Here is a 23,964-nt window from a genome sequence, read left to right as displayed (position 1 = left end):
CTTATGCGCGTTTCACGCTACTAAACATTGTATAAATTTCGTTACCCTTTTCTTTCTTTCTTTTTTTTTTGTTTGCTTCTGCTAGATGTTCTTCATGGTTCCTAATGCCTTCATATATTTACATTGTACAGATTTCAATCATACTTGAACTTTTTCGTCCCCCCCTATGTAATGCCCTAACGGGCCCTTAGGGTACTCAAATAAATAAATAAATAAATAACGTTTTTAAGGCCAGTTACCGACTGACGAAGCAAGCTCTCTATTGAAAAAACTGCTCCGCAGGGCTCGAACAAGCTTTTCCGCGGATTTCCTCCCGTAGCGTGTTAGCCATCATCTGCTACGGCAGGCCCAGCACCGGCGGCGCCACGGTTGAGGCCGCGCCGAGCGGAGGAGGGAAGTGAATGGCACTACTTTGGGAGATTGAGGGGCTTTAGCTGTACCTGCTCCTGGTTTCGACGCAGTGTGGACGTCGACACTGCAAACTCATCACCACGAGCATGGTGCTCTTTGGCCATACCTGGCCCTTACGCCAACAAACACCACACATTCATTCATTCATTCTATATAAAAGACCATTGTGCATAACAAACTCAAACGCAGTGCGGCTTCTTTTCCTTTTCACTAATTTTCCTATCTTCTTGTGGCACGAACTGACCGACTCGTCCTTGTCTTGTTCCTCCATGAAATCAGCCAGTGTGATCCTTAACCACTGAATTGCAGGTACCTTCAGGGCTGACATGGGTGCCTTGCTCTAAGTTTGGGCTCTAGTTCATACAGCTTATGATACAACTAGACGGCATACCCCAGTTGCCGCTTCCCGTGAATGACTAATATACAGCTGTTGCTTGCTCACTTCTTGACGTGGTTGTTCACCGGTCATTCATCTCTCTTACTGCGATAGCTGTACTCCTCTTCCAGCTCCAATATGAATCATCCACTCTGCATACTCCAGATAAATTTCCTAGAATTAGATCGTATAATGGCTCTTCAAGGCATTTTACCTTAAGCCACCCGGTATAATACTGGGTGGAGACTTGGATACAGGCTTCAGGTAGGTACGTCACTGTGTTGTCAGCCAAGGTAACTTGCATTAGCACTCCTGTCGGATCTTCGTTACGTATCAGGATCCTCTTTACTAAAACTGTATTTGTGCCACTACCTCTCAGCACCGTTACCCATTGTCCAAGAACCTCTCCCTCTATGACAGGTAGAGCTTGTTCCTTTGGGTCTCCCTCTTTCCGCTTTTCTCCCGGTACCTGTTGGCTCTCTTGAGGCTGGTTCACCTCTACACAGTTCGGTTGCGAGTCGGTTTCTCCACACTTGCCTATTACGCCTGCTGTTTTTTGTGATATGCCAGACCTACACTCATTCGCACGGTGTCCCTTTCTATTGCATAATTGACACACTATTTGTTAGTGGGAGCGGCTGTTCCCAACATGACAGTTAACAGCGCTTTGCCCGGTACGATTACAGAGGAAACACCTTAATTGGGGTGGCGGTACACAATTCCCTGAGGCTCATATTTTGCCTCATCTACTTTCTCTCTGGCTATGTCCTCTTTTACTCTTCCTAGGTTCCTCAGCACCTGTGCCTTCGAAAATTGATCAGCATGTTCGGCTAGACCATTGAGTGAATCCAACTTCTCTCTTTTAGGAATACACCCAGATTATGGCTACAGCAAGCTAAGAATTGCTCACTGACCATGCAATCACGAACCCCTGCATAAGTCTTCGCGACATCGATCATTTCCACCCACCAGTCAAAATAATTTGACAGGCGGCACGCAAATTGCTTTCCCGTTTCTGCGTCTTCTGGCTTGCAGTTTCGAAGACGCTTGCAAAAACCTTCCGCTTTAAGTTGTAATCTTTGTAGTAGTGCCTTGTTAAGCTTGCCATAGTCTAGGGAGTCGGAGGCAGTCATCCTCCTAAATACACTCAGTGCCTTGCCTACCAGGTAAAGACTTAGGGCTGTGGCCCATTCGCTCCAGTTCCAGCCTTGTCCGAGGGCTATCCTTTTGAACCGGTGCAAGTATGCATTGAAGCCATCACGCTTTTTATCGTATGGTGCCATTAGCTTACACGGACAGATTTTGTTGGCTTTTGGAGACTGTAGCCGGAGGACACTGACGCCAAACTCTCGTCATTACGGTGACACTCCATCACTTGTGCCAATCTCATTTTGAGTTCTAAAATTTCCTTATCCCTAGCAGGCACTTACCGCGCATTCGCACATTCAGCCTTGCATTCTTTTTGGAAGATCTCTCTCTGTTTCTCAATAAATTTCTAGGCTTTATCCTTCGAAAAATCCAACTCTTGCACAAAGGCTAGAGTCTTGCCCCCATCCATTTCCGGATCCCCCAAAATATTAGTGACGGGGCAGGAAAAATCAATCCTGGCAAGCTCGCCAATTGTCACGAATTTCAGCGCTCCAGAAATAGACAGAGACACAATTAAAATATGTTAAAAAACATTTATGAAAAAAAAGACAAACCAACAGCAAACTACCCTAACACACTATAAACACTATACACCCACGAGACACTCCAAACACTAGCCATACACATAAAAACAAACAAGCCCTCAACTACATATTGTTCCTCCGCTCGACTAACAAATGCGATGTCACGAGCAAACGAATGTTCTGACCGTCGCCAGTCGTGTCGGACTCCGGCCTAGCATGGCAAAGGACGTTGGCCTGCGTGGTTCCGACGCAGTGTGGACGTCGACCTCTGAAGGGTGCAATGAGGTTGTGGTCTTCCGCAGAGACCCATGTGGCACAGGACGCAGTCTGGGCCAGTTGGCCGTTGAGCCGCTGACGTGGCCAGGCGATTGCCTTCATGGCACGGGATAGCCACCGGTTACGGCAGTGTGGGGTTGGACCGGAGCCGCGGAACACAGCCACGGTGACGCAGTCGAGGCTCAGGAGCTGGAGTTGTCGTGGGCCAACTCACGAACGTCCCCTCTCCGGTCTGTGGTCCCCAAAGCTGCTGCCTCCCGTTTCCAGAGCACAGCTCGAGATGGTACTGTCTTGCTTCTCGACCCCGTCAGCAATGCCAGCTCAACTCCGTCTGCATCTCCTTTTTCTTCATTTCTTCTTTTTTCTCGCACTTCACGTGCTTCTCACTTGTGGGTCCCTTCTTTGTTTCGTCGACTTGTGTCTGTCTTTTTCACATTATCATACAGGTCTTACTGGTGACTCATGACAGTGCAATGAGCATTAAAATCACCTACTAAAACAAAAGGCTCCGGCAAGCCATCTGTTAAAATTTCCAGGTCTCGGGTAGTGAAATGGGTATGAGGTGGAATGTACAGTGAACAGATGGCGACAGTTTTATTTATATCATAAAACGGTGACAGCTACCCCCTCGTATGAGGTATATAACAGAACATTCCGTGTGGGGATGCCGTCTTGCACAACAATAGCGACTCCTCCAGATAGATGGCTGGAGTGTTCATGGTCCTTTCGTGCAACAGTAAAACCTTCAAGAAATATGTATTTTTAGGGCGTAAGTTTATTCTTTGAAGGCCAAATACTACTGGCAATAATGTATTCATTATGTCTTTGACGTCACCTCGATTGTGGATCAGGCCTCTGCAATTCCAATGAATGATGAAACCCACTTTAATAGAATTGAAAATATTTACTTAAGTGTGAGCTTAAGTTGGAGGTGACATGCATTAGAAAATGGTTACTCTTATCAAGGGAAGTAACAGTTACAAGAAGTTTGTCCTTGGTGCACTCCAGGCAGTGCGGATCTTTCGGCATTGATGACGCCGGGGTTTTTGGGTCGACCTTCACCATCTTCTCCAAGACACAGAACGACCGAGAACCAGGCACCAGGAGGCATGTCTCGGATCGTAGAGTTCTGTTCAACTTTGGGCCCTGTGACACTGCAGTCTGCCGGCCCGTCTTCAATGTTGATGGAGCAGCGCTGGCTGCTGCCACCAAGGGGGCCGATGGAGTTTCTACAGGGACACCATGCGCGGACCCTGTAGACTCCGGAAACTGGTGTGCCCCCTGCTGCACTGCACTGGCATAGCTTACTTGAAGTAAGTGCTCTAGCCTTTTCCTCGCTTCATAAAATGCTATCGTTTCTTTTACAGTGATTGCGATTTCTTTTTCTCTCTTCCAGCAAAGGCAGCTCCGTGAGCAAGCTGGATGGTTTCCGTTGCAATGGACACATTGTGCAGGTGCATTGCAGTTATTATTAGCAGTCGTTGGCACTACACTTCACGCATGTTTTTTGCCTCTGCATGATTGTGATGCATGTCCCAGCCTCCGGCACTTGAAACACCACCTTGGGTTCGGCATAATGGTTCGACATTGATTTTAAATATGTTGTGTCAAGTGAACTGGGCACAGTACTGGTGCCAAATGTATCACGTGTTTCGTGGGGATTTGTTGGTCGTTTCGTCGAAGTGTTATTCTTTGTGCCTTAATTACGTTTTGATCCTGGAATCCTTCGAGGAGCTCTTCTTCACTCAGGTTTAGGAAGTCTTCTTCTGATATAACTCCCCTGCTTGTGTTGAGTGAGCGATGTGGAGAGATTGTCACTTTAATGTCACCAATACTGGTGAGTTCGAGGAGAAGGCATCCACTAGCTATCTTTGAGGCTTGGTAGCCAGGTCCAATCATGTTTGCTACGCGTTTAGAAACTAGGAATGGTGACAGTTTTCTTACAGTTGCATTGCCTTCACTGTGAAGAACATCGCACTTTGGAAATGTGTCTTCGTTTGGTTTTAAAAAGAACCGGAAACCTGCTTCGGTGCGGCCTCGTTTTAGGGGGCAATCTTGGAAGTGGGGAAAAGCGTTTGCCATGTAAATCTTATTAAATTCGATGGCGATGGTGGCCACAAGGGAACACTACTAGTTAGAAGAATACCTGCAAATGCCAGCCATGCATTGCCGCTATAACCTAGTATAATGTAACCCAAGGTTGGATAACTACACAGGTTAACCCTTGCCATCAGGAGACTCTGAAGAGAGAAGTGGAGACAGGAAAGGTTGAAAGTGAGAGAGAAAGATGAAGACTGAAGAGGAAGACAGTAAAAGGTGAATGCTGATTTCCTCCAGCTGGGTCAGTCTGGAGGTGCCGTCTATGTGAAGCAGAGGCCAAAGAGGTGAGTTGCCTCCATCAGGGGGCCTTAAAGGTCCACACACCTGGTATCGGCTCAACCCCCAGAATCCCCTTTTCCCCAGACACGGCTAATACCTCTGTCACACTGGGCGGATCATTCGAATCGAATGCCATTCGGTGCAATGAGTGTCATTCGCCTACGGAGGTGCTACACTTGAAAAATTAATGTTATTCGGTGGCAATATCAATGGCGATCATTCCGAAAAAATGTGGCGACTAAAGTAGAACAAGGTAGGTATAAAGTGCTTGCATAAGTGTATATAGTGTGCTTGCCGATGCCTGATTAACCAAAACGTGCCACCAGGCGCCCGAGTGTTTACAATATTGCCGACAAGCAGAGTGGTGATGGCATGGGCAGCGGCCAGACGCTGTTGAGCTGGAGAGTAACAACACTTTGCAACAGCCTGCAGTACAGATTTTGTCTCTTAAAAGTAACAAGTCCATTAAAATACGCAAAAGTTATTTCTTTGCGAATATGGCTTTCAATTTGCAAACGCTCTGTCCTGTTTTGCTTTGTTTCTGGGGTTGAGAGTACACATTTGCTACGAGTGCGAAGCCAAATGAGTTTCTCGAACTCGTTCAATTGCGGAAGTCATTCGGTGGTAATGAGATTAACTATCGCTGCGTAGCAGCCGAATAATGTCATTCGATGTTAATGCCATTCGATTCGAATGACACTAAAACGCCCAGTGTGACAGGGGTATGGGCCGCATACGGCTAAACGCGGGAGGTTCCAACCCTCATGTGCTCAGGTCTGTGGTGTCGCAACACACCAAACGCCTGCTGACAAAGACGTCCCTGTGGGGCTTGCAAATGTAACATTATACTTGGGCAAAACTCTGCGTCTCTGGTTCCGGACTCATGAGGATGAGCTGTCATGCCAGGATGCCTTCAAGGACAAGCTCTGTGACCTCTTTGGAAACCCGACCGGTTGCCAACTGGCTCCAACAAAAGAGCTTGCCATCATAGCGTAGTCTGCCACTGAATCGTATGTCTCGTACATACAACATGTGCTCTGTCCTTGTAGGAAAATTGATGAGAAAATGGCTGAGGTTGACGAAGTAGGCCACGTCCTAAAAAGGATCGCAGACAACACTTTCAACTTGCTGACCAACAACAATGTTTTCACCATTGACGTCATTGTCAAGGAATGCTGCTGCATCATTCCACCGTTCTCCCGACTCCCAAACACGCCTGCGATGTCATCCTGCATTGACCTTGCCACTGCATCCCCCTTCAAAGACAATGTGACGCATATCACTCACCGTGAGCTCGAAGGTGCAAGTCCAGCCCCATTCCATCCATGCCCACTTGACCCCACCACTGACCAATCAGCACCAGCGGTCTCCCTCATTCATGTAGTTGTGCGGCAAGAATTTGCCAATTTCGGTTTTCCTGCTGCTTGCTCTGTCTCCCGATCCGATGCCAGACCAGCACTGACAGCTGTGCCTCGCACTGACCTGTATTCTCCTCTCAGATTTTGCAACCCTGCTGGGCGGAGAACTCCCGACGACAAACCGATCTGTTTTTGTTGCCACCGAATCGGCCATGTAGCTTACTACTGCTGCACCTCCTGAATGTCCCCACATTTGAACTATGTACTTTAGCCCCTCTCCTCAACCATATGCTGTTTCTCGTCACTGCTAACCTTGTCATCTGTCTCCTACCTCTGACGTTTCTGCGGATGACACTCTGATCGACTGTTCTGCCGGTACCCTTTGCCTTGAACTTCCTCTTCTCCCGCATGTTCATACCGAACTCCCGAACAACTTTAGTAGGACCACTTTCGTTTGCCTGCTGCCTAAAGCCTTGACTTTCATTGACTTGCGATCATCTTTCCCTGTGCTCTATGGTGATTACGTCGTCATGCCTGTTCCTGATGTCCTTTTGATGTGCATATCACTGTGCCCCACTTCATTGTAATTGTTGCTGATAACCGGACATGCCTCCCCATTGTCAAATTTGGCCTGACTAAGGAAGTTCTGCTGCAAGGCATACCCCAAAGCAACACTCTTTGCTTCAAGGGTTCAAATGGTCAACATGCCTTTACTACCTAGATGACGTTCTCGTACTTTCCAGTACATTTTTGAGACACACCTTGAGCGCTTATCAGCTATTCTTCAAGTCTTCTGCAAGGCTCGACTCCAAATGAATTCATTGAAGTGCACTTTGATCGCTGGCAGATTATAGCGTGGCAGATTACAGTTCTGGGCCACCTTGTCAACGCTTCTGGTATTCAACCAGACCCGGAGAAAATTTGTGCCTATCATGTCTTTTCCTGTACCTCAGTCTGTCAAAGACCTCCGAAATTTTGCAGGACTGCGCTCCTACTTTCGAAGGTTCATAAAAGATTCCGCAGCAATTGCCCGACCACTTACTGATCTTCTGAAGAAGAATGTACTGTTTAGATGCGGTCCCACTCAAGTTGCCACTTTTGCCCACTTCATCACCATTCTCACCACGCCACCTACACTGGCCCAGTTTGACCTGTCCTTTTCTACAGAAGTCTCTACCAATGCCAGTGGTCACGGGATTGAAGCCATCTTAGCCCAACATCAACGAGGACAAGATCGCGTTATCGCCTACGTTAGCTGCCTCCTCACAGCAGTGGAGCACAACTGTTCAATTACAGAACTCGAATGCCTGGCTCTCGTCTGGGTGGTTTCTAAATTCTGCCCGTATTTGTATGGCATGCACTTCTCGGTAATCACAAACCATCACGCACTCTGCTGACTTTCTTCACTCAAGAATCCTACCGGATGGCTTGGTCGCAGGGCTCTGTGGCTATAAGAATATTCTTATACAGAAGTATACAAGTCGGGCCACCTACATCAATACGCAGACTGTTTATAATGTTATCCAGTGGATTAAACACCCGCCATTACAAACACTGACACCGACGCTTGCGTTTGCTGTTTCACAACTGCTCAACACCTCCAATGAGCAATGCTGTGATGCCACCTTGCGCACCATCTATTGAATATTTACCTTTCTTCGAAGAGCTAGAGAAAAAGAAGCCAACTGCATGGCATGCGACAGCACGGACGCATGGAGAAGACAGAAAGGTAGAAGAAAAGACAGCGTCCGTCATGGACTGAATTCGATCTAATTACTGCAAATAATGTAAATACAGTTGTGTTTCATCATAGGCCGTGACCATTCTATAATCTGGTGCCGAAACCTGCCGGTAGTACTCGCCAGGACTCTACACGCCTGGAGTGCTCACAGGAAACTTTGAAAGCGAAGACAGCACGTCGTAAGGACAGCAGAAACCTCCTCCGAAAACCAGACGGTACAACCGGACTGGACCATCCGCCGTTACCCTTCGCTGTGCTAAGACACCTACTCAGTGTCCATCCGAGAAGGTGAGCGAGGTCACACATTGTTGAAACACAAGATGAACCGCCTTAAAGTCCTCAAAGACAAGCAAACGGTGCAATGCCAGATGAATACGCGTCTCATTATTGAAGCAAAAGCCGTGATTGAAAACGCTGACAGTACAAAGATTTCATCTTTGATCGAACGACTACAAGCCAATAATATGGACTTGGACAAGCTTAACGCCGAGATAGAAGAAACTTGCATTGCACCTTACCAACAGCAGCTGTCCTGCAGTCTTCCTCGAAAGTTAGAGATATAATAATAATATTTGGGGTTTTACGTGCCAAAACCACTTTCTGATTATGAGGCACGCCGTAGTGGAGGACTCCGGAAATTTTTGACCACCTGGGGTTCTTTAACGTGCACCTAAATCTAAGCACACGGGTGTTTTTGCATTTCGCCCCCATCGAAATGCGGCCGCCGTGGCCGGGATTCGATCCCGCGACCTCGTGCTCAGTAGCCCAACACCATAGCCACTGAGCAACCACGGCGGGTGAAAGTTAGAGATAAGGACTTTCTCTTCTGTGGGTCTTCAAAGCACTCAACTTTAGTATGTGACAGCAGCATCAACCACGAAGAAAAGCTGAAGAAATTGACTACAGAGAACCGATGTTATCGATGCATTGTGAGAGGACATCTTGCCAAAGACTGTTATCGAAAAGTCAAGTGTGGAACATGCAGAGGAAGACACGTTTCCTCAATGTGCGATACCAAGTGGAAACCTAACAAGACAGAACAAGAAAGTCCCGTAAATGCGAACAGTCTTCATACCAACTCTTGTTCGTACCTGAATGTTGAAGTTTTATTGTAGACATTTCGGGCATGGATCATCGGAAAAAAGCAAAGGGCCTACATTCATGGAAATGTAGAGAGTGGAAGTCAGCGCAATTTCATTCGTGAAGACGTATCTAAGACACTTGGCTTGAAAGAACTTGGATCTGTTAATTTACAGCTAAATATTTTTGGACAGACAAGCTCGGTTACCATACAACATCGCCTTGTCGAACTAAAACTTCGCAGTCAGTATGACATTCAGGAGTACCTGGCACAGGTCATTGAAGTACCGTTCGTCTGTAAGGATGCTGTTCAAGTACCACTCGAGCATGACTTTGTAACAACCGCTGAAAGCGACGGACACCTTTTTGCAGATAAGCTCTTGTTACCGGGCATGGCTGCTGTTCCTGGTATTAGCCTTTTAATTGGTGCTGACCAGCTATGGCAATTTATGTTCCGAGAAATGAAACGATACCATGGCCAGGCAGACTTGGTAAAGCTGGGTTCTGCATTTGGATGGACGTTACAAGGACCGCTTTTGTTTAACACCTCTTTGGAAGCAGCACTCAACGCATGCGTATTGCGAGTAAGTGACTTTACTGACTCTATCGACAATCTTCTTTGGAGGTTCTGGGAGTTAGAGAGCATCAGGGTTGTGCCAGTCGACAACACTGGAAAATAAAGAACCTATTATGGTGCTAGAAAAATTTGAGCACGATATCGCCTTTGTCAACGGTCGCTACCAAAGAAAGCTGTGGTCGCTACCAAAGAAAGATAACCGATTGCAAGCAGGGAAGCGACTGATGTGTTTCGGAAAGAAAATGAACAATCTAGGTCATGTCAAGAGAGTACCTAGTAAAATTGATGCGCAACCCTCTAAGCTCTACTACATGCCGCATCATGCTGTTGTGCGAAGCAACGCGACGACTCGAGTACGAGTAGTTTTTGACGCATCCGCTCATGATCCTGATTCATCGTCCCTCAATGACCGTCTCAAGAAAGGACCTAAGCTACTAACCGACTTGGTTGCTCTTCTCGTACGTTTTCGTAAAAACCGTATTGCTCTGACGGTTGACATTGAGAAAGCCTTTCTCCAGATTAGCGTAAAAATGGAAGACAAAGATGCGTTGAGATTCCTATGGTTCAAGGATATACTCTCTAAGAGAAAACCCTATCCTAAATAGAGAAATGGCGCATGACAAGGGTGCCTTTTGGAACAGTAGCAAGCCCCTTCCTACTCAATGCCATACTCCACCACCTCGTGAAGGGAGTAAAGGATCAAACAGAAGAAACAGCCAAGTTGCTTGCTGCTTCTTTCTACATTGATGACCTTCTTATAGCAGCCAATAATGAGGATTCAGTGCAAAAAGTATACAGAGAATCAAATGCTATAACTGAAGACGCTGGAATGCGACTAAGAAAATGGTAATCAAATTCAAAACTGCTGAGAAATATTTCCACAGCTGAAGGAGATAGCACCCCATCAGGAGCTGTCAAGATATTGAGACTCTTGTGGGATCCTCTGACAGACAAGATGACAGTAGCTGCAAAGTCAGCGTTATGCTTCTTGGAAAAAGATCAAAAGCCATGTAAAATATATGTTCTGCAATCAGCGTCAATGATATTTGACCCGCTTGGAATGATTGCATCCTTCAGCATTCAAGCCAAGATATTGTTTCAGGAGCTGTGGCAGAGACAGGCAGATTGGGACGTAGATTTGCCTTCGGACCTTGCTTTACAGTGGCAAAATTGGTGCTCAAATCTGCAGCACCTTACTTCAACTATCCCACGTTGGGTCAAGACTGGGCTCGAAAGTCACTCCATGCAGCTTCATATATTTTGTGATGCAAGTCAGAGGGCATATGGAACTTGTGCATATTTGAAATTCCTTGACCAAGAGGAATGTGCTCATAGCCACCTCTTAATGGCGAAGTCATGAGTGGCGCCTATGTAGAAAGTGACTTTGCCAAGACTGGAGCTACTGGGCGCTTTGCTCGGAGCAAGGTTAGCGAAATTTCTGAAGACTGCCCTGGAGTAAAGCATGTTAGAAACATTCTTTTGGATGGATTCCAAGGTCCCACTGCATTGGATAAAAGGGTCTCCGAAGAAATGGAAGCCATTCGTTGAGAATAGGGTGGCTGAAATTCAAGGCTGTTCTGACAAGAGCCAATTGCGACATTGTCCTGGGACTGATAATCCTGCAGATTGCCTTACACGTGGAGTTCAGCTGCAGTTTCTCAAGACAAACGCAGTGTGGTGGAAAGGACAGCATGGTTGACAGAAATGGAAGATGCATGGCACATGCACACCCTTGAGGCAGAATCACATAGTTATGATATAGACTTAACGGAAGCAAAAGTCGTTGTACAAGTTTTACATGCAAGAATGTTGTTGCCCATTATGAACCTTGAACGTTACTCAAGCCTCACAAGAGTATTATGAATAACAGCGTGGGTATTTCCCTTCACCAAAAACTGCAAATTAACATACATCAGGGACCAACCACAGCTCACAGCCAAAGACATTAGCGGCGCTGAAAATTATTGGATCAAGGTGGCTCAAGGGGATGTCTATGCAGAAGAAATCAATCATCTTGAAAAGGAACTACAGCTTCATCCTTTTCTCGACAGGGAAGGATGGTTGCATGTAAGTGGGCGACTGCAATTCTCACAGGAAGCAGAAGTTAAACATCCGATTTTGTTGCCTCCACTTCATCATCTGACAAAACTTGTCATAAGAGAGTGCCATAAGCGTACACTCCACGGTGGTCTGCAAGATACCCTTACCGAGCTTAGAGAGAAATTTTGGGTACCCCGCGGAAGACGAACTGTAAAGAAAGTCATTCAAGGATGCAACGCTTGCATCAATACACGCTTAAACCCCAGCAGCGCACCTGTTGCACCATTACCAAGTGAACGAGCACACCGATCTGATCCCTTTTAAGCGGTTGGAATCAATTTTGCTGGACCTCTCAACATGAAAGACAGTATGTTGAAGGGTTACACTGTGTCATTTACTTGTGCCGTCACAAGAGCAGTACACCTTGAATTAACCACCGGACTGTCAGCAGAAAGTTTTTTGTTCATGTTTCATCGATTTGTATCGCGTCATGGATTGCCTGACGTAATATACACAGACAACACGCAGACAACATGCAAGAAAGCGTCAAAGGAAATCGCCTCCTTGGTAAGAGTATATTGTTCAGTGGAGAGCTACAAGACTACTGCTCTGAAAGAAGAATAGAATGGAAGTTTATCATAGAAAGAGCTGCATGGTGAGGCGGCTTCTGGGAGAGATTGATAATTACTGTGAAAACCAGCCTCCGGAAGATCCTTGGCAAGACAAAGCTTACGCCAGAAGCATTAATGATGGTATCGGATAAGGTAGATGCAGTAGTAAACTCCAGGCTTCTCACTTACTTGTCAACGTCACCAGCAAAAATGGAAATACTTACTCCGGCTCATTTCTTAACCGGTAAATGACTAAGAAGCCTTCCTTACCACAACGAAGATGTCGATACTTCAGGGCCAAGATCTTCTACGGTCACAAGAAAGTGGCTTCATCGTAATCAGTTACTGGAGCACTTTTGGAGAAGATGGAGGAGAGAATATCTTCTTAGCCGGCGTTTAGCGCACTATGCCAATGTTCAAGTTTCGAACAATATGAAAGCTGGTGATCTTGTGCTTCTTTACGAAGAAAATGCCCCACGACAACTATGGAAGACGGGATCAAAATATCAGAACCTGTTCGGTGAGGCTTCCAAACGGCTCTGTAATACGCCGACCCGTCCAGCTTCTGTACCTAACTGAGCTTTCTTCGCTCTAACAGACTCTAACTGTGCGCCTTTCCAGAGTGCGGAGGATATTGAATATTTACCTTTCTTCGAAAAGTTAGAGAAAAGAAGCCAACTGTCTGGCACGCGGACACACGAAGAAGACAAAAAAGTAGAATAAAAGACAGCGTCCGTCATGGACTGCATTTGATCTAATTACTGTAAATACAGTTGTGTTTCATCATAGGCCGTGACCATTTATTCTATACCATCATTGATAGCTTGTAATCTTTGCCTTCTGATTCATCCCTCACGCGCTCACTCTGTTCTCTATTCCTTTTCATTACCCCTTCCACCTTCCTTTTTGCTCGTTCTGAGCTCCGCTACAAGCCTAAAAAAGTCCCTTCCCTTGTTTGTCCCCTAGGATGGTGTATTATACCGCCGCAATGCTCACCCTGATGGTCCTGCCTTACTCCTCGTCATTCCTAAGCACCCGTGATCAGTAGTTCTCCATGAACTCTTCATGACTTACCTATTGCCGGTCACCTCAGCGTCTCCTGCACTTACGGCTGGGTTCGCCGGTGCTTCTTTTGGCCAGACCTTGTCCACTCCGCATGGAAATACATTGCGGCATGTCAGAAATGCCAGCTCTGAAGAACACCATCGACGCTCCCTGCCAGGTGCCTTCAACAGCTTGATATCCCGTCAGAGCCGTTCTTTCGCGTTGGCTTGGACTTACTTGACACTTTCTCTCTATCAACGTCTGGCAACAAGTGGGTTGCTGTGGCTACAGATTATGCCCGGCGCAACGCAATTACCAGAGCGCTCACAACAAGCTGCGCCACAGATGTCGCTGATTTTCTCTTGCACGGACAGGATTTTGCTACATGGAGCTCCACGCCAACTGCTCACTGACTGTGGCCCGACATTCCTTTCAAAAGTCATCGCTGACATCCTGCAGTCCTGCTCAACCAGGCACAAGCCGACACACCTTACCACCCGCAAACTGATGGTCTCACGGAGTGTCTGAATCGAACCCTGAAAGACATGCTTGCAAAGTATGTCTCGTCCGACGATACTGATTGGGGCCTTGCTCTACCCTATGTCACATCTGCATATAATTCTTCGCGCCACGACACTGCTAGTTATTCAAAGTTTTTTTCGGTTGTTCGACTGAGAAACAACCTTGCCATTGGACACATTCCTTCAATCCGCCACAATAGAGGCCAGCGAATATGCACTTGATGCCTCTAGCAGCCATCATCATCCTCCTCGGCCTCATTTTCTACAATGCGCGCTTCGGCACCTGTGTCTTGTGCCTCATGCTGCGAATTGCGAGATTAGAAGAAAATGGAAGAATAAAAAAAAGGAGCTTCTTCGGCTCCTGCCATCAGTCCGAACGGTTCTCAGGTCTTTCGCTCGCTGACTCACACATTGTTGTAGTAGACCTAACCTAGGCCCCTATAACGTGGTGAATGCCGTCATTTCAATGCTATCACCAGTTGCCCATGCTTGCCTCCTGACCTCCCAAGAGAACCAATGATGCTTGTATAATCGACAACACAGAGCCGTGCACTTTTTGCCTGTATCTCTGGTACTGCTGTCGTCCCCGACCTGTCATGAAAAATTCCTGTCTCTGCACACAGGCCCATACCAAGTGCTGCGTGCCGTGACTTCAGTTACGTATAAAATTGCTCCAGTCAGTGCCAGTGCCTCATCTGCTTCGCATTCTACTGATGTTGTGCATGTCGCATGTCTCAAACCCTATTATTCTCCTGTCAATGTGGTCGTTCGATGCACCGGGACTGTGGTTCTGCTGCCGGGGATAATGCTACATGCATGCTGTGTGTTTCTTTTGGACAATGCGCGCGGGTACCCCGAAGAAGAAAACGAACTGCTCCTGAGTCTTGAGCTGTCGGCTGAACTGGCCAGCACTGCAGTTGTTTTGTAAATATACTTTGTCAATAGTCTTTAGTGTTCAAATCCATCGTTTGCATAATAATATGTAACATTCCAGTACACATTCATGAAAGCGCTGCTCCCACTGATAGCAGCATAAGGTGTCACTGGATCAGTAAAACATCGAAGAGAATGTTTTTCATTTAAGTTTCAAGGTTAAACAAGACTTTCGTTTGCATGTGTCAATTTGCATAATTCTCTTTGAATTTACCTTGGGACCATAGAAAGAATCCTTTTAAGTGAAGCAATTTACTGTTAAAATTATGTCAGAGGACCCTTAAAGTACAGAAAGAATTAACAGAAAGTTTATTCTAGCTATAGCAATAATTTAAGGCAAATAGGAAGAGAAAGGAAAGGAAACCACGAGCACTGTAACTGTCTCACTTTTCAGTTGACACAGGATTGCACCGACTTACCACTGGGTAAGCCAAGGCTAAAGAACAGCGAAATATTTCTCCCAGTGTCGTAATCAACGAGATGACTGCTTTCTCTAATGCAGCTGCAACGCTAGATAAAAAATAACTGAAGCAAACGGGAGAAGGGACAGAAAAGTTACAATAAAGGTATTGCAGAGAAAGAGAAATGGGAGCACAAAAAAGCAGCAACAAAGGCAGATAGCTATGCATAAGAACACTTGAAATATAAAACACACACACACATACACCATATATTTCTGCATTTTTTCTACACAATGTCACACACTCATGCCACCAATGGCATGAGCTGGTAAAGGGCATTTCTGTAGACTGCCACATATTTGGAGTTTAGGAATTGTTCCAATTCGAAGAACTGTTCACCTTTTGAATAGAAGCTGTTCTGATGCTTCTGGCTTTTTATGCAATGAAAAAGAAATGAATAGGTGCTTGGCTGAGTGCAAAATGTAACCAAGATGGCCCCCTAGGTCACATTTTTGGATAAAGTAAACCAATGCATTGTCGTGGAAATGCTTTACTGCCATTTGAAACTGCCTCCTGGACACTGGGTATTAGCTAAAGTAATCAGTGCAAAATCACTCCTCTAGATTTCCAGCTTCATTATTAGCTTGATCGAAGTTGCTGTGACATTGCATTAAAAAGACTGAAACTAGCAATATACTTACATCAGCCAGAGACCCTTCATTGGCAGCATCTACAAGCACTTGAAGCAGGCCAGCGAGCTCAGCCCCAGTGATTGGCTTTCCTGAGGGTGGAATCACAACAAGGCTAAGTTTTGATACAATGGACACATTTATAGTTTAACACAAGACATGCCATACTGGATAGATTAAGTGAAGCCTGCTCACAAGCAGATTGCTTTTAGAAAACATTCAGGCAAAAACCAAGTTCAGCTGAATGGCTAGCCAACATAGCACTATACTATACCTTTGACAAACAATGGGAGCTGGGCGCTTTGCATCTACTACCTCTTTAGTTGCTACCATCGTAATGGGTATTGTGCACTAGCCTTAGAAGCACACTGGCCCAACTGAGGGCCAAATAAAAAAAGCTAATAGTATTAACTTACAATTTTTTTAACTTACAATTTGTAAACTCAAACAACAAAAGAACAAGTGAAAATCTCTAGTACCATTTCTTGTTAAATAATCTAATGGAGAAGACATGTTTGCTGCATGTGGGTTGTTCCAAAATCCAGAAATCATTAGTCACACAAACTGCAAAACTCCAATTAGGAATTAAACCATGTCGTGTGACGCCTTCCTGAAAAAACATCTACTTGTGTGTTTATTTGCATTGACATCAAAAGTTGAAGCTCAAACATGGCAATTTATTGCAGGGTAGCTTATTGTATATCAACTTTGCAGGGTCATTACTGCAGTATATATATTTCTAAAAGCAAAAACAAAACATTATTGCAAGTTATATGAAGGAAATTGTCGGTTGAAAAGCCACATTCTTCTTTTAAAAAATTATTTTTCAGATTTCTATTGCAACATGACACTTCAACATTATATTTTCATCTGTAAAAAAAATCAAGAAGTTTCTCCAACCAGAACACTGCAAAAAATTAATGAGACATGGTAGCTGTAGGTGCTTCATTTTTCCATTCACGCTCTACTGTTGAGGCGCACAACGTTTTGCCCAGATGATGAGCTTCTTTTGTGTAATGACAACCGAGCACTAGCCTTGGCTGAGTCAGCATAAGTTCAGTCTTCATTTTTGACCAGTGCTCAAGCGAAGGCTATACTACCTACCGATGGGAGGCTGACAAGCAAAAAGCTACTCTTTCGCTGTATTCAGGGCAAACTCCAAAATGTGGCTGTGTCTCTAAACAGCAAGATTTGATTGCTGTGCTACAAAACAAGATTTGCTTCATGCACTGTTGCAGAGATGGCCACTTATATAGACATATTTTGGTGCAACAAAGACCACAAATACTTTGAGAAGCTTCTACAGAAGTTGGGCATTCTTTCAACTCGGGAGTTGATCACTCTGGGCAACCAGAGAGCTGACAAGAATCTAATGAATCTCTGGAAAATAGACAGTTGAATATAAATCTCATCATTGCATTGTAGAAAAGGAAGCCCGGCTAGAGGAGGAAGCTTGCAAGAATTTTCATGGTACCACCTATGCAACAGTAGAATTTTGAAGCTCTACATTGTTTTTTCTGGAGTGACCGGTCTGCAGTTTGGAAATATTTCATTCAAATCAGTCACCTTCATATGCAATAAGCACGCATTGAAACCTTCAACTTCATTTATCTTTGTTTTCAATTTTTGCTGTTTTTACTAATTATGCACAATAATTCTACTTAATATGATTCAATCTTGGCCAAATTTTTCATGCGCATGCACAAGGATATATAAGACAGAAGGATCTGGACCTTATTATAATTTGCAACAATTTTGGTGATTCTAGTCTTATGAAACCAGTCACCAATGTTCTTGATAACTGCAGCAGAAATTTTTAAAAAATTGCTCTTTAATAACCTAAAACATTTTTGAGCTTATTTGTAATCATTTGTTCAGAAGGAGCAATACAGGCAATTTTATAACATTCTTCTTGGCCTGATATGAAGCCAAAACCTTGTGCAAGGGACACTACTCTTCTTACTTATAGGGAGCACAGAAAAATACCTAGATAGGATATTGAGAAATTAAACCATATTTGAAAACTGGAGAATGAACTCTACACTGTGCATAAATTTTGTCCAAATAGCTATATTATTAAAGAAAATAAAGGTCTAGTTTCATACAAATTTCTATGGTACCTTTTACCTTAAGATGATTCAAGCTAATTACGCATCCCCTGTGGAAGTTAATAATGGTAATGTCATATGTGAACTATACTCCATTTCATACATAGCAGGCTATGTTACGAAGCATGCAAATACTTCTCTGACTGCTTGCATTTGCAACCAAGGAACAGTGTCATACTACAAAAGAAAGAGGTACAAGCCACGTACTTCAATGTAACATTGTCTCATACTTTTATGTCGCAAAATATGACGGAATTATTATATGAAAGGCATTGCAGATGTGAAGCTATTTATCAACACACAAGCAGAGTGACATGTTACTACACCCAGTGGCTACAGCATACTGCCTACGCTTCCGACCAAAACGTAGTATGCCACATGCTGGATGCACGAAAGTACGCAAATAATTAGTTATTTAACGTCGCCTTACATCCACATGTTGTAGTTATAAGATATAAGGTAGTGTAGCACCCCTTGCCTCGGGCCCACGCCGCAGGCCACAACTCGCTTCGCGTGCAGCGCCCAACAAGAAGGAGGAAGTTAGCTCCCGGCCGTGCAGCGGGTGCATCGCGATTAAAAAAAAAAAAGAGTTAAGAACCCAATGCTGCCGAAGCTCCGACAGATTTGGAAACCCGGTAAAGAACATGCAGCTCCAACCCTCCGGCATGGATCCTGCTGGCTCTTCTCTTCCTGCCAGTGACGATTCCCAGGAAGTCGCCCGACCTGGCAGCGCTGCAGTGGCTGCGTTCCAACACATCAACCTGCCACCATTTTGGCCCAACAGCCCCAACACCTGGCTCCTGCAGGTCGAGGCACACTACCATCTACGGCATATCACGAGACAACAGACTAAGTTCTTACATCTGGGGTCCTCTTTACCTCTGGACGTCACCGAGGACTTAGCGGATGTTATCACCATGCAGGACTCGATCCATGTCTTCGACACGTTGACGGCTGCTATAATTTCCTGCAAGTCAGGGTTCAAGTACAGAAGACTCCAGCAACTCCTCACAGCTACGGAGATTGGTGGAAGTCACTCTTCACAGCTCCTTTGACACATTCGCCAGCTTCTTGGCGAAGTCTCCCGCCTTTCAACAGGACAAGCTGCTGTGTGAGTTGTTCCTCCAGCACCTCCAGCAGAACATGGTCCCATTTCTCATGGCTGCAGGTGATGCACCATTAGACAAACTCGCTGAACTGGCTGACCGAGTGGTGGACTACTTGCGGGCCCCTAGTCTTAGCACCGTTACAACTCCGCCTCCAGCTACTGCCTCAGCCCCTACGCTTGTGAACATAGAGGGCTGTCTGCACGCCCTTGTCAGACGTCTCGATGACCTCACACCCTTCACAAGCCAATCTTCGTTGAGGTGTCGGTCCCGCAGTCGCTTCCCGGTGGCCCCGCGCTCTCCGGAGCTTCAACCATCAAACTCGTGACGCGACAGCTCATCTTCGGCTGTGTGCTGGTACCACCGCATATTCGGCACCTTTGCTCGCAAGTGCACCCGTCCGTGCTCATGGTCGAGAAATGCCGTGACCAGCCACTGACAGCGGCAAGTGGTGCCGGTCAAAGGACGTGCCGCCTATTTTACGTTTCGGACAAGATCCGTGCCGCTTGCTTCCTTGTCGACACAGGAGCCCAGGTTAACGTCACACCCGCCTCTTGTGCAGATCACTGTCGCAACAAACAGACCTGCCCACTCCAAGCGATGAACTCCGCCTTCCACACATATGGCCAATGGTCTCTCACATCAACCTTGGATTGCGCTGTATGTTTTATTGAATTTTCATCCTTGCTGATGTCTCGCAAGCTGTTCTCAGCGCTGACTTCCTCAGTTTCTTCAGCCTTGCGGTAGACGTGCATGCTCATCACCTCATCGACCTCAACATGCGCCTCTCCATCAACGGCGTACTCTGCACTGCCTCGCCGATGGGGCTTTCAGCTCTCGCAGCTGCTTCACTGTTTGCAAAAATCCTCGCTGATTTTCCCAATCTTACGAAGCCGCACACCAGAGAGTCACCAGTGAAGCACTCCATCACTCACCACTTCGTGACCACTGGACCTTCAGTCTTTACTCAGCCTCACCGACTGTCTGGAGAACGACCGCCTCACCATCGCTAGCCACAAGTTTGAGCACAGGCTTGAACTCGGTATTGTGCAACCTTCCTCAAGCAACTGGGCATCGCCACTCCACATGGTGCCAAAGAAAGAGCCTGGCGGCTGGAGACCACGTGGGGATTACCGCACTCTGAACGCCTACACCTTATCAGACCGCTATTAACTTCGTCACATACAAGACTTCATATCAAATTTAGCTGGGTGCACTATCTTTTCTAAAGTTGACTTCGTGAAAGCTTATAAAATTTCTGTGGAACACACTCACGTTCCGAAGACGGCCATTACCACCTTTTTCGGACTCTTCAAATATGTGAGGATGACTTTTGAATTGCGCAACGCTGCACAGACTTTTCAGCACACCATCAACGAGTTCAGGCGAGGGTTCTACATCATGTTAGCCTATCTTGATGATCTCATCGCAAGCTCATCTGCATGCCCTTTTCCACTGACTTTATCTGGTCTCGTCATTAATCCGAACAAGTGCGTCTTAGGCGTCGCTACCATTGAGTTCTTAGGCCACTTTGTCCCCCCACAAGATATCAGGCCTCTCGCCAGCAAAGTGAAGGCAATGCCGGTTTCACTAAAAAGACTCAGAGAATTCCTGGACCTACTAAACTTTCATTGCCCCTTTCTTCCAAAGTGTGCCAATTTTCGGAAGCCTCTGACCGACCTACTGGCTATCAAAAAAGATCCGGCCATGCCACTTGAGTGGACTGAGGATGCTGCATCTGCCTTTGCAACTGCCAAGAAGGCGCTGGCAGACACCACCATGCTCACACATATCGTTCCTGATGCCCCAATTCGTCCCATCACCGATGCATCAAGTATGGCAGGCGCTGTAGCTCTCGAGCAACACATCTGGTTGGCAGCCTCTTGGTTTTTTTTCTCACAGAGACTGGAGCCACCTGAAGCTAAATACAGCACATTCTGTCAAGAACTCCTTGCAGTGCACCTCGCCATCAAGCATTTTGCCACTTTCTGGAGGGCCGGGACTTTCACGTCGTCACAGACCGTAAGCATCTGATGTTTGACTTCCATCGGAATCCCAGCAACTACCCTGCACGGGAGGTCCGCCAACTGTGCTTTATCTCCGAGTGCACTGTGGATCTACGTCCCATGCATGGGCCCACTGATGCACTCTCTCACGTTGATGCCCTGGCAGTCGAACCACCAGTAGACATAGAGGAGCTAGCAGCTACCCAGCACAACGACCCTGAGCTGCATCGGCTTCATTCCTCATCCATGTCCCTGTCCTTCACTGAGTGCCCGCTTCCGTTTTCTTCCTCGTTGATGTGCGAGACATCCACTAGTGTTCCTCGACCCTTCATGCCTTTGGCTTTTCATCACGCAATTTCAGATCAACTGCACAACATGAGCCACCCTGGAATTCGTGCAACCCAGAAGCTAGCTACAACTCGCTTCCTTTGGCGTAGCATCAATGCAGACGTCTGTCGCTGGGCGCGAATCTGCCTTAAATGCCAGCGTGTTGAAGTTCACTGCCATACCGTCATGTATGATACCCCATTTTGGCCTCCAGACGCTAGGTTTTCCCACGTCCACCTCGACATTGTCGGCCCTCTCCCGTCATCACATGGGGCCTGTTACCTGCTCACACGTGTGGATTGCATCACCCAATGGCCAGAGGCGCTTCCCATTACAGACACTACGAGACGGTTTCTAAGGCTTTCATGAGCGGCTGGGTGTCACGTTTCGGGTGCCCTTCTGTCGTCACATTGACCGAGGCCACCAGTTTCAATCGGCCCTATTCACCATGCTTGCCAAGACTCTGGGCATTCGACACATCCATACGACCGCCTACCATTCTTCTGCAAATGGCATGGTGGAACGACTTCATCAACAACTGAAGGCTACCCTCACCACTTAGCAGCCAAGAGAATGTTGCCTCGTCCACCTTCCCTTCATCCTTCTGGGCATTCGATCAGCCCTGAAGGCTGACCTAGGTTACTCTTCGGCTGAACTCACCTACGGCGTTCCCCTGCGCCTGCCTGGAGAATTCTTCGCACCGTCGTCGCCATCTTGCACCCATGATGCTTCCACCTACATCCGGGAGCTGTGCATCGCGTTTCACGACCTTGCTCCTCTAATTCCTGCTGACCGACACTACTGGTCTGTATTTGTCAGCCAGGATGTGGATTCCTGCAGCCATGTCTTCGTTCGGCATGACCACGTGCATGCACCCCTCACCTCAGCCTACAATGGACGATTCCGTGTACTCCATCGTATGCCTAAGATGTTCACATTAACGGTCACGAAGACGTCGTGGCTGCTGACAGACTCAAACCTTCCTATGTCGCTGCTCTTGCACCCGCGGTCCCTCCACTCAACCTAGCCTCCATCCCTTCATCACTCTGGGCGGTAGCATCTAAGCATGTTTACTGGATGGCTCCTCTGGCTTCTGCTGTATGGTGGGGAGCTCTGTAGCGCCCCTTGCCTCAGGCCACAACTCTTTCCATGTGCAGTGCTGTCAAGGAGGAGAAAGTTAGCACCAGGCCACGAAGCGGGTGCAACGCGACATGAAAACAAAAAAGAACAGCTTAAAACACAACGCTGCTGGTGCTAGGTCTTCCTCACATTATTTCTGACAGTAGCTATTCTGTAGAAAGCTTCACATATAAAAAACAACTGCATGGCGAAACTTGTAGAGTCAGACTTATGATTGCACTAGTACTCGTATAGCTTACACTGCGTTGCCTTCAAAGCATGATATGGAGTACAATTAACTCATTACCACCTCTAGTAAAGAAACTCATTGCTCTCAATATTATTCATTTCATTTATTGATACTGTCAGCCCAACTTTGGGCTATTACAGGAGTGGTAGGTGACAATACAAAGCAACAATATATTTATATGATAAAGAAAATAAAAATATATTTTGGGGAATGCACTGATAGTAATACCATTGGAAATACAGCATGTAATACAATACCCAGGTTATTACAGTATTAACATTTGGCCGAGTTATGGTATGCGTACACATGTGCTTTTGACATTTTCGAGAAAGTCGCGTATAGATGACGTTTTCACTATTGAGTCTAATAGATTCCATTGTTTTATTGCTCTCGGAAAGAAGCTGTATTTAAAACAATCATTGCAAGTAGTAGGAGGAGGGATATACATGCTGTGGCGATGACGAAAATAGTTACTAGGAGACAAGTGAAAATAGTCATCTTTATCAATTTTAACATGGCCATGAATAATAAGAAAAAGAAACTTCAAACGGTTTTACTCAGTTCTAGACTCTAGAGAGGGAAGTTCAGCAATTTCACATAACTGGGTAGGAGAGTGGGAACGACGATATTTGTTAAAAATAAATTGTGCAGCAAGCCGCTGAATTTTGTCCAGCTTACACTGTTTAGATGAAGTGTATAGGTCCCACACAATTTCTGCATACTCCATAACTGGTCGAATCAAAGCTTTATATGCCAGGCATTTTACTTCAGGAGAAGCATTATACACATTTCTTCTAAGTGACCACAAGGCTTTCTGGGCCTTAGTAGATACATAGTAAACCTGTTCATTCCAACATAAATTCGAGGTAAGCTTTAAAACCAAGTACTTAAATGTTGATACTCTAACACGACACCTTCAATAGAATAAGTGTAATCAA

The 23,964-nt window shown here is 46.0% G+C and overlaps 1 protein-coding gene across 4 annotated transcripts in view; it reads right to left on the bottom strand.

Annotated features, from left to right (window-relative positions):
• The window catches only part of LOC135920797 (guanylate-binding protein 2-like), a 229,126-nt gene that overhangs the window by 111,190 nt on the left and 93,972 nt on the right, over positions 1-23,964 (bottom strand). For all 4 annotated transcript variants that reach the window (XM_065455056.1, XM_065455057.1, XM_065455058.1 and 1 more), the window contains one exon: positions 16,123-16,202. In XM_065455056.1, the coding sequence (XP_065311128.1) occupies positions 16,123-16,202 (80 nt within the window). The remainder of the gene's footprint in view (positions 1-16,122; positions 16,203-23,964) is intronic.

Source organism: Dermacentor albipictus, chromosome 1 (genome assembly GCF_038994185.2).
Source record: "Dermacentor albipictus isolate Rhodes 1998 colony chromosome 1, USDA_Dalb.pri_finalv2, whole genome shotgun sequence".
NCBI classification, from domain to species: Eukaryota; Metazoa; Arthropoda; class Arachnida; order Ixodida; family Ixodidae; genus Dermacentor; species Dermacentor albipictus.
This window is presented reverse-complemented; position numbering and strand designations above follow the sequence as displayed.